This window comes from Mus caroli, unplaced genomic scaffold, assembly GCF_978045245.1.
Source record: "Mus caroli unplaced genomic scaffold, Mus_caroli_1 scaffold_3, whole genome shotgun sequence".
Taxonomy (NCBI): domain Eukaryota; kingdom Metazoa; phylum Chordata; class Mammalia; order Rodentia; family Muridae; genus Mus; species Mus caroli.
This window is the reverse complement of record NW_028227258.1, coordinates 93,331,642-93,346,815: the sequence shown is the minus strand read 5'-3', so window position 1 is coordinate 93,346,815 and position 15,174 is coordinate 93,331,642. Positions and strand designations below refer to the sequence as shown.

The window sequence follows — 15,174 nt, the reverse complement described above, 5'->3', positions numbered from 1 at the left end:
TTAATACATCGAACCTTGGAAGCAACTGTGTCTATGACAACGAAGCCTTCTTTCCCCCTTTAAAATAATACGTGATGGTGTCAGTCCATAGCCTACCGGATTCCTCACTGCCACCACCACCAGGAGGTGGAGAGAAAGGATACCGAAGACTGGAGGATGACAGCTTTGTATAACCCTTTGGACTTTTCTATGTAAGAATGCAAACTGGTGGTCTCTTCTCAGAGAGGAGTAAAACGATCTGTGGACAAGCTCAAATAAGGCGGTGGAGGCAGGTGATCCTTTGACTGGAAAGGGACACATCGTGAGCCACATCTTTGAATCAGCTAGGACCAGACTGAAACCCAGGCCGCTGGAAGGCACTGCTTAGCATCACCAGGACCGCCTCTCGCGGCGGGGGTGGCTTTTTTTTTTCCCTTTCTTTCTTTCTTTTTCTCCAGCGGAGAAGTTGACTCCTGTAGTTTGGACGTTGAAGTAAAACCAGAGTCGGGGCGATTAGAAAAACCTGCATGTGGAGGCGTCTCGGGCCCGGAGAAGTTCCGAGGTCGCCGCTCGCTCCCCCATCGCCCTCCACCCGCGACGCTTGGCGTCGGGGGCTCGAGCAGAGCCGGAGCTTCCGCCGCTGCCGGGCCTCCGCCGCGGCTGATATGCCCGCCGCCCTCACCCGTGTCTGGCCGGCTCGACAGGACAGGCCTAGGCCGCACCCGGCGGGCCCGGGCGCTGTCGCCGGCGGAGGCGGAGCAGGCCCGGCACAAACTTCCCGGCGCGGCGCCCGCGTCACGGCCGCTCGCCCGCCCGCCCAGCGCCATGCCGGCCGCCGCGCCCGCCCGACTCCGTACGCACCCCGCGTCCCGCCCGGGGCCGGAGGCCGCGGACCCCACTGTACCTCCAAGTCACGGCCTTTGTTCTTAAAATTCTTGAGCCGTTGGTTGTCCAATTTCTCGTTGTCCGCCATGGCCGGGCCGGCGACTCTCCCCACCCGCCCGGGCCCCGCGGGATCCGCCCCAACCACCGCGCCGCACAGACGCTCCCAGGAAGCCGGCCGCCGCCTGCGTCGCCCGCCCGTCCGCTCGCTTCCTCTCGCCCGCCGGGCCTCCGCTTCCTGGCTGCCCTCTCCTGCCCTGAGCCCGGGTACCACAGCAGCTCTGGCGAAGACGACTGCGGGGCCAGCGGCGGCGGCGGCAACGGCGGCGGAATGTGCTGCCGGCTGAGAGGGGGAGGCAGCCTCGATCTGAGGGCCCGGCTTTGCGGCCACGCCCATCGCCGCCAGCCCGGTCCGCCGATTGGCCGGCCGGGCTCCGGAGTGCTTAGCCAATCAAAGGGGGCGATGGAGAGCGGGGGACGGAAGAGCGAAAGGAAAGGGGAAGGGAGAGTCTGGGGCAGGAAAGGGCCGGGGCGTCGGAGCTTGGGAGGGGAGGGGTCACGCGCGGAGGGAGAAACCTGAGGCAGCCGAAGAGCAGCAGATCCCGGAGCGGGCGGGGATGGGCAGGGTGTAGTGGTCCTGGTTATGGTGGGATGATTGCCGGGGTGGCTTTAGATGTTGGGGTTCTGAACTTCGTTCTTTTCTCCCCCGTGTTACTTGAGCGCTTCATTCACTTTGGAAGGCAAAGAGGTGTGTCTAAGCTCCATGTGAAGTCCTAAACCCTGAGTCCTGTTCTGGGAACTGCGAACCAACCTAGGACCCGGCGTCGTCGTGGCTAGGACTGACTACGGTGATGTGCATTCTGAAAACTGAAGGGAAAGCTAGAGGGACCCGGTAGGAAAAGGAAGGGGGCCTCTGACCAAGTGCTCGCAACAGGTAGAAACTTGAGAAAAATTGATCCTTCCCTAATACCCCCATTTTGAGCAGTTTCTCTTGGAAAATTAAACTGCTTATCACAACGTATTAATTTATAGAGAATGACGACTATGAGCCATGACATAGCAAATGCAACATTGTGACTCTTGATAAAGGAAGTTAATCCCAAGGAAACCTCTTAACCAGGAACATTGTAACCAAAGGCGGATGTAAAACAGGTACAAAAGAGCCTCTCAAAATTTTCAGAATCGCTCCGGGCTGGTGACTCGGTTTGTAATCGTAGCTACTGGGCATGAGGAGGAGCTGTTAAAGTAGCCCAAGAGCAAGGCCAGCCAGAGCAAGAGTCCAAAGCCACTTCGAGCAGTTTAGTGACACTTCCCCTCTTCTCTTGCGGGTTCATCTCAAGATAAAAAAAAAAAAATAATAATAATAATAAAAATACAACTCACTGGAAGAAGCTAATTATGCTGGAGGCCCTAGGCTCAGAAAAGAGAGTGAGAACATGTTTTCAAAACTATATTTAAGCTGCGCATTGTGATCCACACGTTAAATCTAGCAAAGGCAGGTGGAGATGAGTTTGAGGCCAGCTGAGCTACATCATAATACCCTGTCTAAAAACAAACAAATGTGTGTGTTCATTTACCAATTATTAGTTCCCCAAATTGTGTGATTTTTGTGAAGCAGTGGCAGTTCAGAGTCAGAAGGAAGGGGAAAACTAGATGTGTCTGAACTTGGCAAAAAACTCTATTACAAAACCCTTTGGGAACATTTGGCTTCTGGTTCTTTATGATATATTTTGTTTGGGCAGAACCACATGCAGAAATGAATGTTTAGGATGCAAATATTTCATAAGCACCTTAAATAAAATCAAAGGAGGATGTTTTTGTAAGGTATAATACAAAGACAATGGGTTCGGCAAGATAAAGGACTAGTTCTTTTGGGAATGGGGGATAAAAAGAACTGCAGGATAGGAGCCTCTTGAAGATGACTTATAATGGAATGGTGGGAACAACCCTTTAGATACAAAGTAATGCCTTCCAAATAAGCCTTTGGTATTTTATATACTTTCTGCTGGGCTTGGCGAACAAGCATTTTGGAAGTAATTCACACTGAGGGTTAACTTGAATGTAAGTTGAATTCAGAACTTAAAATTCAGATGAAGTTCATTATGTGTGTGTGGCGTGTCGGCATATTCAGGTATACACATCTTTGTGCAAATGAGGACAAAGCAAGATTTCCTACATTGTTATTGCACTCCACCTTATGGCCCGAGACAAGGTTTCTCACTGAATCAAAAGCTCACCATCGAAGGTGTGCTGTCTTGTCTTGTCTTACCTCCTCCTCCTCCCAGTGCTGGGAGCTCAGGCATACGCACCTGCACTGGCTTTGCTGGGGAACCAACTCAGGTTCCCATACTTGGAGACTCTCTCCCTCATACAGTTTTATTCTCCAAAGATTGATTTAGTTGAAGTGATACTGAATTTACATGCTAGAGTACTAGCATATTTTAAAATATGACTAAGCCAGTTATAGTGGTGTATTCTACAATCCCCGGACTTATGGGACTTGGGCAGTAAGCTCCAGAATTCTAAAGCCAGTTCAGATACACTGAGAGACACTGTGTCCTAAAGCAAACCCATGAGATCTAACTGTGGCAAACTGTGCCTGTAATGTCAGCACTTGGAAATATGAGTCTGAATTCTATGTGAAACTAGGCTACAGAGCCTAGTCTGTAAAATATTGAAATAATAGCCAGTCACTATAGTTTGTGTATACTATGTCAAATGTTCATGTATTGAACCTTGGTTACCTGTCTCAGAGGAATTTTCCTAAGAAAGGATGAAGAGAGTTCTTGTGAGACCCTTTGATACCTCACAAGAGAGAGTTATACAAAAGGACAAGCCTGGTACCCGATCTTGTTTGATTGCCTGTCTAATTACAAGATCTTCCTCTCACATCTCCATGATCCTATCTGCCATAGGGGGGAGGGAAGCTTACCAGTGTCACTATAGTGCTATTTGAAGAGCTCCAAAACTATGAGCTCTCTTTACTTTAGGAAGTAGCCAGACTAAAATATTTTGTTACAGTAACAGAAATTGGGTTACTACAGCAGCATCTTGTATTTTCTCAGGGTGTGTGAGGGGGATTAGGAGTGGGTTGACCAGGCATGGGCGACTTCATGTCGTTTTATTCTCAGAAGCTTCTGACTTATGGCTTGGGGAGTCTGAAGAAAACGACTATTTATTGTGAAATTGAGGGAGGACAAACACCTAGGTTTTTGTTTGTTTGTTGACCTAGCATGGCATTGCATGCAGTCCAGACTGGCCTCCATCTTTTTATGGAGACAAAACTGGACTTGAACTCCTGGTTCTCCTGCTTCTGCCTCTCCAGTGCTGCCATTGCTTGTATATGCCTCCACACCAGGATAGCTTATTTCTCAAAATTAGTTTCGACTATTTAATTAAAGGAAAACATTGAAATGAATTAGGCTCAACCCTCATCCTAAATACCCTCCCACTTCAGACAAGCTCCCTGCCCTGATTTTTAAAACTTTTTATAAGATAGTAGGCTGCAAAGGTTTCTATAATCATAATAACAATGTTACCAGATACTGAGCTGCTACAATCTAGGTCTGGGTAATTTGTTTATGTGAGATATTTTATTATTATTTGTGTGTTTATTCTTATAGCACTAATCCAATACAATATGACAGTTTTTTTTTAAGACAGGTTCTTACTATGTAATTAAGGTTTGCCTGTAATTTGTAATCCTGTTTCAGTTTCCCAAGTGCTAGGATTACCCTGCCCCCTCCCATGTCTTTATAAGACAGCCTTCTAACCCTCTGTTTAGGGTCCCTCAGGCTAGATTAAGCTGCCCCCTGGCTTGCTGTATAGCCAAGAGTAGCCTTGAGTTCTTAATTCTCCTGCCTCCACCTCTCTAGTGCTTAGATTGTAGGAGTAAGTCACCACACCTAGCTTTATAAATGCATTGACTTCTTACAACGATCCTATAAAATAATTGTATTCACTACAAATATAAGATTGAATGGAAGAGAGGTGCAGGAATTGATTGAAGTCAAACAATGAATGTTAGAGCAGGCATCTGAACCAATCCTGATATCAGAGCCACCTGGGAAAGACATGAATGTCTGCACTCATGGTGCACTGTGAAGGGAGGTATTACTTCCAGTTTCTATATGAGAAGCCTAAGGTGCCTAAGTAGTCTGCTAAGCCTCACACCACTAGTAAGTGCTGGAGCCCTAGTTTGATTCTGGGCCTGTTTAGCTCTGAACACTACACTCCTGGTAGATGAACCAGCTGTCACTCTGGCTTTGAATGTAGTATCTCAGGTGGACCTCTCAAATCTAGCGCTGAAAAGTAGAAGACAAAGCTGCTCAAACCACAAGTCCATCAGAATCCTCTGGGAGGCATAAACGCCATGTTGGTAAGTCCTTTCCATGCTTTCTGTTTTAGAAAGTCTGAACTCCTGAATAAAAGCAGGGGTCCTGCCTCCCGGGGCAACTCCGAGATTTACTAGATCTGGCATGACAACCATTTTAAAGATTGGTTCAATCTTAACAACAACAAAAAATTAACTAAGGATGACATACCATGGTGATGGCTCATGTGCCATGCAAAATAATGTATAGGCACACCATGGTTACACATCTGTAACTCAAAAAAAAAAAAAAATGTAGACAAACAAACCATGCTGCGAGGACTGAAATCTCCAACTTAGTAAAAACCAGTTTGGTATTGCTGAATGGGTTTATGTTGTGTTTTTCTGCACTTGTTTCTGCATCTGTTCTTTTGAGTTTCCTCAAATGGTGATCTCTTTGTATCTCCTCCACAAGGATCGGCTCCACAGGCCTATTTAAGTGTACTTTGCTCTTCTTAGTTCAGATCTTATGCACTTGGCATGTACTGCTTTCTTATCTTATTGGAGGCTCGGGGCTGCTCACTTCTGGTCAATTGAGACAGATGAAGAGGATGTGTCTTCATTACTGTTCTGCCCCTAAGTCCCAACCCATCTGCCATCCATTGGGGTTTCCTTCTTCAAGTGTGGTTCTCAGGCCTTGCCCTGAAGATTTAACTAGGAACAGGTTAAATCTTCTCTCTCTCTCTCTCTCTCTCTCTCTCTCTCTCTCTCTCTCTCTCTCTCTTTCTGTTGTTGATGTGATAGCTCCCTATCTTCAAAAATGTTTTGCAATTGATTTATACATTCTGTTTTGAAACTGAGAATAGAAACAAAACAAAACAAAACAAAACAAAACAAAACAAAACAAAACAAAACAAAACAAAACAAACAGCCAACCAGCCTGGTAAAACTTCTCTTGAGAATGATCAGCTCCAGTAGTGTCAGTGATGACACCAGCGTCCTGTAGCAGGTCACTCACTGCTTTGGAGATCACACACAAAGAAGTAGTTTAAGGCATTTGCTAGTTTTTGCCCCTAAGACTGAGCATAGACTCCTGGTGCATGTGGTACTCTGTATACACATATAATTCTCAAATAAAAGTTAAAAATAATATAAGACGGAACACTTTGAAGGCACATAAATTAGTCTTGAAATCCACACCTCATAGGATTTACCAGCACTCTATTTATACTTTGTCACCGTGTTACACAAAACCCTGAACTCTCCAAAGTCAAAGGGCTGGAGCCCCTGCTGTACTGCATAAACCTGGTCACCACAGATCACCTTAGGATAGACTTCAGAAAAAAAAATTTTGTTAAATATTTAACTTTTTTTCTCACTCAATCACACCTTTAAATGCTCATTCTAACACTCATTAGAACCTGTTAAAGGTTGCCGAGCAGATAACTCACGGTATGAACCTGGGAAGTGTTAGACCATCTTATTTGGAATCAATAAACATGAGAATGTCTTGTACTCGTGTCTTCTGGCTACAGCCTTGAGATCTGTCTAGTCAAACCTTGGTGTTCTTCATGGCAGAACATACACTACTTACTGTACTGACCCCAAATGAGATTTCTCAGGGTTTTTGAGTTCTACTTATAAATAGAAGCATCAGAAGGAACACTTAACTTGGAGGTGGTCAAATAAACCAATGACTAGCAACACTTGTACGTGGCTAAATTTGTGAGGATTGGAACCACTGAGAGCAGTGGGGAAATATCAACACCCATGTGATACAAAAGAACATTTTAATTTCTAAAGAAAACATTTTATTTTATAGTTTATGTTATTATTTATTTATATTTTAAGCAGGGTCCTTGTATGTAACCCAGGCTGGCCTAGAAACAATTCTCCCGGTTCAGCTTCAGATTGTAGATGTGCCGCCAGATCCAATGTATTTTCTTACATTTTCCTTCTATGTGAAAAGAAGGAACACGTACCCTGTATGTATATCTCTTAACAGGCACTGGTATGTGAAACTCTTTGAAAGAAATTCACATTTGGCAAGGAATAGTGGTACGTACCTTTAACCCAGCCTTTAGTCACAACACTTGGGAGGCAGAGGCAGGCAAGGCTCTGTGAGTTCAAGGCTAACATGGTGTTAGTCTATATAGTGAATCCCAGGTCTGTTAGCTTGCAGGGCACCAGCCAAGGTTATATTGTGAGGCTTTCTATCTGTGCTAGATAAGCATTCTGTCAATTGAGATATCTATCCAGACCTCCTTTTATTGGTTTGTTTTTGAGTCAGAGTCTCAACACTGTAGCCCAGGCTGTTCTGGAACTCACTGTGTAGCCCAAACTCATGGTGATCATTTTGTCTCAGCGTCTGAAGTGCTGGGATTACCACACTTAGCAGAAATCTCCTTAAAGAGCCACCCACCTTTGACTCCTTCATTCCTGGCGCTCTCTTGGAGGCGCTCCTATGGAGTGACCATAGGTTACACTGGCAGATAATGAATTTCACCCCCCCCCATGTGCTACTTCTTGTAGGAACACGTTAAATATACTTTGTATTGCCTATATTACAAAATATATCGCCTTTGTCTCAGTCCCTAAAATAACAAAACAGAAACACCCCATATATAACCACTCAGTGTAAAGTGCATCTTACTCGGTGCTGTGTAGTGTGATATGTAATATGTAGTAGAACATAACGTGTCTGTGTGTATTCTCAAGGCTGGCTTTATGAACATGTGGCCCATACAGTTACATAAGACCCGATGCTGAGTTTAAGCTGTGCTGCCAACCATCTTGAAGTTCTCAGTTTTTGAACAAGGCCTCCACATTTCCATTTTGTACTGGTTCTTGCAAATTATGTAGTTTGCCTGGTATGGTGCAGTGTATAATCTTTTAGAATTATTACAACTTTCCCCCTTCATGCATTGCTTCGATTTTTAAAGAAAAAGTCCCATATAGTGTCTTTATTTTAAATGTAAATAAGCACTATAAATGCAAATAGGGTCATATTGTATCCCATTTGGCAACCTGCCTTTTCTTTTAGTGACATTTCTCCCTGTCAATTTATTCCATAGTTTTGCAGTGGCTAAAGAAGGCTCTTTTATGTAGAAAAGCCATAATTTGTCTAATCAATGTAGCAGCCTCCTACTGACGTGCCTTTGATAATTTGCTATGGCAAGGAGCATGTGCACATTAGTATGTGTCGTGTCCTTGCCTCCCTAACTCCCTAGGGTGCATTTCTAGAAGTAGAGTTGCTGTGTCAAAGGATACGGCTGTTTTAAAGTGTGAGACACTTGACCTGGTTGCCTGTCAGAAAGAGTATGCTGGGTTAGACCACTCCAGTCCACCACCAGTGCACAATCACGACTGTTGCCCTGTGCTAACTGGCTAATAACTTCAACTTCAACTCTGCCGATCTTCAACTGTCTCCTCTTTCTAATGGTCTTAGCGTGCTGGGATACCACTGATCCTCCTAACACTTTTTGCTGCTGTTGGAGTGAGTCCCTTTTAGGTAGAAATTTTGTGGGGTCTTTCCTGGTCATTTTTGTGATGCTAAGACCCAGCTTGTCTTTTTTGTTTGTTTTTGTTGGGTTCGTTTATTCTTTGTTTTTTGGGTTTTCTTGAGACAGCATTTCTCTGTGGCCCTAGCTGTCACTCTGCAGATCAGTCTTGCCTCGAACTCAGAGATCCTCTTGCCTCTGCCCCCCCCCCACCCCACTCTTCCAGTGTTGGACTTAAAAGTGTTCACCATCACCAACCCCAGCTTGTCTTTTAAGGCAAGTTTTTGTTGTTGTTGTTGTTTAAATTTCTACAGTTAACCTGGGTTCAAGGTGCTGTACGTGCTGACAGTGACCCCCAAACAGGGACCTAGCAGGCTTTTTTTTTTTTTTTTCCTGAAACACACTTTCATACAGACTAGGGTAGCCTTGATCTTAGTATGCAGGTGCAGATGACCTTGAACTCCTGATCTTGCCTTCACCTCCCGATGGTGAGATTGTTAAGTGTGTGTCACTATGTCCAGATTTCTTCTGATCTTAACAACCCAGTCATTAAAATCAACTCTAACGCTGCAATAGTTTCAGAGTTGTAAAAAGTAGAGTACGGAGAGTTCCCCTGCACCACTCCCCAGTATTCCCCACAGGACAACTTATTAGTCAGCTTTCACATCCTCACTGGCTCTGAACTCAGAATAAACTGCTTACATCCTTACTGAGCTACCTCTCTTTTAGGAATAATGTACTACAAATGCTTGAACTCATAATCATAGGAAAACAAGCATAGAATTATTGTCTGTACGTTATTTAAACTTCATCCTTTCCCCCAACTCATTGAACAAAGATGAAAAAAAAATCATATGTGGGTTAAAGCAAGGGTGTTTCCCTCCCTCTCCTCCTGACTCATATTCTGTCGGAGAAGTCATAGAATGGTGTAGAGAGAGATTCAGCTACGATGCCACAACTTCAGCTCGGCTCGATCTTTGTTTGTTTGAGTTGCTTATTTAACTTTGTATTTACATGTCTAAAACTAATCAAAAGTCGCTCTAAAAGGAAAAATAAGACCCTGAAGGTTAGAAAGGGGAATTTAACAATACACACAATAGAGATTTGTAGTAGTAAATTAAACCATGAAAATTGAAAATTCCCAAGGACTTTGTTACTTATTTTTATTTATGCATTTTCACATCGCTGAGGTTTATGGAAACACAATATCAAAGAGAGACTCCTCTCCAAGGTGCAGGGCAGACCTGAAGCACCTTTGTTCATTCATGTATTTATTTAGACAGGCTCTCATTGTAGCCCAAGCTGGCCCCAAAGAAACTATGTAGTTGAGGCTGGCCTAGATCCTTCTGCTGTCATCTCCTGAGCACAGGTATACTCTATCATGCCTGTCAAAACCGCATGTAAAGGCCCTGGACTTGTTTTTTCAGAGCCCTTCTAAAGAGATTGTCTTTATTCTTTCCCAGTAGGGGAGTAGATTTGATTATATGCAAATAAGGTTCTGACTCACTCAGAAGAGGAAAGGGAAAACTTTGTAGAAGAACCCTTCATCCCCAGCACTAGACATGAAGGCATCTGTGTACTTAGAAGTCACCACCTTTTCTCTTTGATCTTTTTTATTAAAAACCCATACTGTGTGAGGGTCATTGGTAGAGTAAATTAAAGCTGTAATTGCTAATGCGCTCTGCACAGGACCCAGGTTTGGGTGGAGCAGATTTCTGAGGCGCATTGAGCTCAACTGACCTGAGCTCTCACAACTTCACGGTGAGTTAATTAAAACAAAACAAAACAAAACAAAACAAAAAAAGGCCCGGAAGGATAGTTTACTTTCTGATCTTTCAAAAATATGGTGCTGAGCCACGTTCTTGCCCTTCTCAGGAGAACTCAACTCCTTGTCACATTCCAGTTTCTTCTTCCCTTTTTTTCTTATTTTACAAACGAAGGAAAGGGATTGTGGAGTTTGTCCAAGGCCCCAACAGCTGGTCTGCAGCAGAGCTAGGAAACAGAGGATCTCCATGGAGGCCGGCTGGCACCTGCATGCTTTAATCCCAGGGCATTTTCCAAGTGATCCATGATTTTAGTTACTCCAGGTTGGGATCTTTCACCAAGGAGAAATGATGAAAATGCAGTTAAAATTCAGTAGGAATGGATATCAGGAAAGAGTTACGGTAAAGGCAGAGTAGGGGACAAAGCCAGGAGCCAGAGCTGTCATATTTTTAGAAAATTATAGTACGTGTGGTTGTGTGTGCATGAGTGTGCACGTGCGCGAATACACACACACACATACACACACACACACACACACACACACACACACACACACACACACACACTGGAATATGTACGGAGGTAAGGGGACAATTTGCACAAGTCCATTAGTTCAAACTCTCTTTTCACTGTGTGGTCCTAGAGATTGAACTTAGGCCATTAGACTGAGCAGCAAGGCACTTATACCTCCCGAGTAATCTTGCCAGTCTCAAAGCTGTAATTAAAAAAAAAAGATTTATTTTGTTATGTGTATGAATATGTGCTGGTACCCTTCATGATCAGATCATTTCTGGTCCAATGAGATTGGAGTTTCTGAGAATTGTGAGCCCTCCTGTGGGCTCTGGGAACTGTAACTGGGCCCTGTGCAGAGCATCAAGTGCTCTTAATTGCTGAGCTAACTCTCCAGACCCAGGGCCATATATATATATATATATATATATATATATAATTCAAGGTTGATGATACTATCTGAATCAAGCTTTCTTCTTAAAGTCCAGGAAAAATAAAATTCACATAAAAAATCTAACATGAAAAAAATTTACCATGAAATTACTATAAGGAAAAAAGAATGAATTGTAAAAGAACATCCAGACAGACAATAAAGCTGTTCTAGAAAAAGTCGAGAAAGCAGCTCTAGCATACTCATTTTATTAAAAAAAAAGATGGAAAATATTAGGACAGTTACATAAGAAATGAGAAACCTAAGAATTCAAATGTGAGGTGATAGAAATAAGGAAATTTTACAAAGCAGAGCTTGACATGGGCGTTTGTGGCAGCTAATGGCATTGTTAATGAAGAAGCTGGTTTCTTTATATGGCTCGCCCTGACCCCCATCTCTATTTTACTTCTTTAAAAAAAATTATTATTGGTGGTGGTGGTGTATGTGAGCACACGTGCCACAGCATCCATGCGGAGGTCAGAGAACAGCTTAGTGAGACTGTCCTTCCATCATTACATAATGCATTAGCCGGCATTCTCTAGAGGAACAGAATCAGTGGGACGAATACATGCATACCACATATGCACATATACATTATATACATATATGCACACATACACACGCACACATGTAAAATCATAATACACAAGAAATAGTCTGTCTGTCCGATATGACCTGAAATTCGTATGACCCCTGCTTCGTTCGGTCTGAATGCTGGGCTCGCAGGTTTCCCTCACTGTGGCTGACTTTGAATTTCTTGATTTTTAAAAGTGAATTTAACCGAGGGTGAGAGACAGTGGATTTAAAACAATAAGCACTGTGGAGCAATTTTACACGTGAGACTCACTTTAAATGCAGAGCGTTCATTTTAGAATGCTGTGACTGCTTCACTGGAGAATTAAGATGAAATCTCAAGGTCTGTGTCTTCCCAATCCAGACTACGCCATATGACTACATTAAGTACATTAACTACAATTTTGTGAAAGTGGGCTAAGTATTTTTTTAGAAGCCCAAACCACAGAAGTGAATTTCACAAGTGACAGCAAGTGTTACAATATATTATAGAGACATTATGCTCATGTGGAAACATCCCAAATTTAATGGAACCATCTTTTGTAATAGCAAATACACATTACTATACATTGGAATTTCACCACTATGGGAGTATAAAGACTATGTCTAAGAAATGTATTCTGAGGGATGGAGAGAGGGCTCACTGGTTAAGAGCACACTCTGATTTGCCAGAGGACCCACATTTAGTTTCCAGCACCCACATGGTAGTTCACGACCATCTGCAACTTCAGTTCCAGGGGATGCAGAACCCTCCTCTGGCCTCTGCGGTTCCGAGGCAAGCAGGTGGTGCACATAGACACACCCAGGCAAACCACTCTTACACATAAAATAAATCTAAGATTTTATTTCTTAAAGAAAAGAATACTTTAGCAGGAGATGGTAAACTTATAACAGTCTTCTACAAGTTGTGTGCTTTTAAGAAGTTTATTTGGCTATTGTTTTCCTAATACGGAATAAGAAAATCAAGCTTGGTAAAATGTACCCAGTATATTTGATATTCATAGGTTCTACTGTGAATCCATTAAAGAGAGTAAGGCTGAACCTACCCAGCCCATAAAGCTCTTAGGGCCAGAACCCTGGGCCTGTTTGCTGTCTAACCTAAGTTCATTCTTAGAGGACTTCACCATGGCTAAATATTATCTGTGCTTTGTTTCTAAATTCCTTAAAGTTTTCTCTTTAGCTTAGGCTAAACATTTAGATGTTTATTATGAATGCTTTTTTTTGATGTGCCCTTTTGGAAAACTGAAAAAATGTAATTCTCTGTTAGAAGCAGTTCACTGTCCTGTCCAGTCTTTAAAGTGGTCTCTGATGTCACTTAGTATCAATGTGGGGGAACTGAAGAGGGGGTTGAAGAGAGACGTACCTGCTAAGACTGCAGCTTTGCTTGCTCACCTCACAGAACACTGGGCACATTAACCTTTCAGACTCAGTTGTCTCATCTATAAAGTGGTCCCTGACAATGGCAAGGGAGTCACCGAGTCATCTTACAATGCTGAGCATCACAGCATTGTAAGTGGTGGCAGGGAAGGTGTTTTGGCCTGTCTGGGACAGGATAAAACCCGAAATAATTCCCTGGATGTTGAATGTGGGCTTGTGTGTGAGTGTGTGACTTTCCACAGGTCAGGCCCATTAAAGCCTGGACTGGACAGTGAACATCGGCACTTTTAAGAATAAAAGCAATCAAACACTAGAGTCATTCCACGCAACACCCACCAGCTGCTTCTTGCAGAGTAAAGAGTTAAATTCTTTCGGTTTTACAAAAGGGCCACATCAGAAAAAGGCCCTCATAATAAACATTTAGGCTAAAGAGAAAACTTTAAGGAATTTAGAAACAAACCACAGGTAATGCCTACACAGGTCAATCCATCCATCTTCGTGAAAACGCATGGCCATAGACTGTTCAGGGTAAGCACAGTGACATTTCAACCACATTCAGAGGTTGTTTGCTCTGTTGTAGATCACCCTAGATAACATTCCTGCCCCTAGTTTTTATTCATTGTTCAGAAGCAAAAAAAGGCCAAAGTTAACAAAAAGTGAAAGTCAAAAGATGTTAAAAACTCTGAAGGAAAAATAATCAGCCAAAGGTTATTTTAATTTTTATTTTTAAATCGCATTCATTTACACGTGTGGATGAGGTTGTGCACGTGCCATGGCGCGTGTGTATGAGGGGGGTGTCAGAGGATCACTTGCAAGGCTCAGACATCTCCTTCCACATGTCTGTACCAGACATCGAACTCTGGTAGTCATGCTTGAAAATAAGTACCTTTAACCAATGGCCCATCCAATTGGCCCTATTGTAATAATGAAAAAATAGTTTTTTTTCCCTCTGAGTGTGTACACCTATGTGTATGTTCCTGTGTGCACAAATGAGTTCGTCTGTACAGGTACATGCATATATGGTTAGTATGTGTTGAATGTTTTATGTGTCTATGCTTATGTGATTATGTGGGTGCAGACACTTGATGTGGGCATATGGAGTCCAGAGGACAGCATCTTGCCCTTCTGTTATCACACTTCACCTCATTTTTTGAGACAGGGTCTCTCCTTTGCCCGGTGCTCTTCTATTGTAGACTCTGGCCAGCAAGTCCTCCCCCCCCCAGCTCTCCTGCCTTTGCCTTTTGGTGCTGGGATTATAGTTATGTGCCTCCACATCAGGCTTTGTACATGGTGTTATGCAGGGTACCCACAGACCAGCAGAGACCATTAGGAGTCCTACTTGTATGCAAAAGCAAAGAGTCTTTATTTAAACTCGAGTTTGGCCCCTCTGACCTCTCCAGCACAGTGAACAGTGTGGAAGGTGCTGAGCTGGTAGGAGCCTTGCTTATTAGCAGGATGAAGAACTTTCCAACTTGGCAGTTAGATGATTGGTTGACATTTGCTTGGTGTCCTTCTATTGGCTAGTAATGATTTCAACTTGGTATGAACAATGGTTGCTAGCTTAATCTAGTTTAGACATTAGTTACTTTGCCTTTAAGAACTGATTGGTTGTTGCTAGGAGTGGAGTGGCTATTCGCCAATGGGAATTGTGATTGTTACCAGGGTGACATGGCTCCTGGAACAAGTTGAGGTTTTTCCAATAGCTGAGTTCATTCGGAGGGCAAGTTGATCATAAAATGGAGTCTGAAAGCAAAATGGAGTTTGTAATGTTAAGCTGGACACTTCACATGGTACTGGTAGTCCAAATTCAGGCCCTCATGTTTGCACAGAGCAACATACTTTACCCA

At 43.4% G+C, this 15,174-nt stretch overlaps 1 protein-coding gene across 1 annotated transcript in view; it reads right to left on the bottom strand.

Moving 5' to 3' along the window:
* Kpna4 (karyopherin subunit alpha 4) overlaps positions 1-1,244 on the bottom strand; it is a 64,566-nt gene extending 63,322 nt beyond the window's left edge. Inside the window, exon 1 of the mRNA XM_021158205.3 lies at positions 884-1,244. Within this exon, the coding sequence (XP_021013864.2) occupies positions 884-952 (69 nt within the window). The 5' untranslated portion in view covers positions 953-1,244. The remainder of the gene's footprint in view (positions 1-883) is intronic.
* Positions 1,245-15,174: the final 13,930 nt, after the last annotated feature.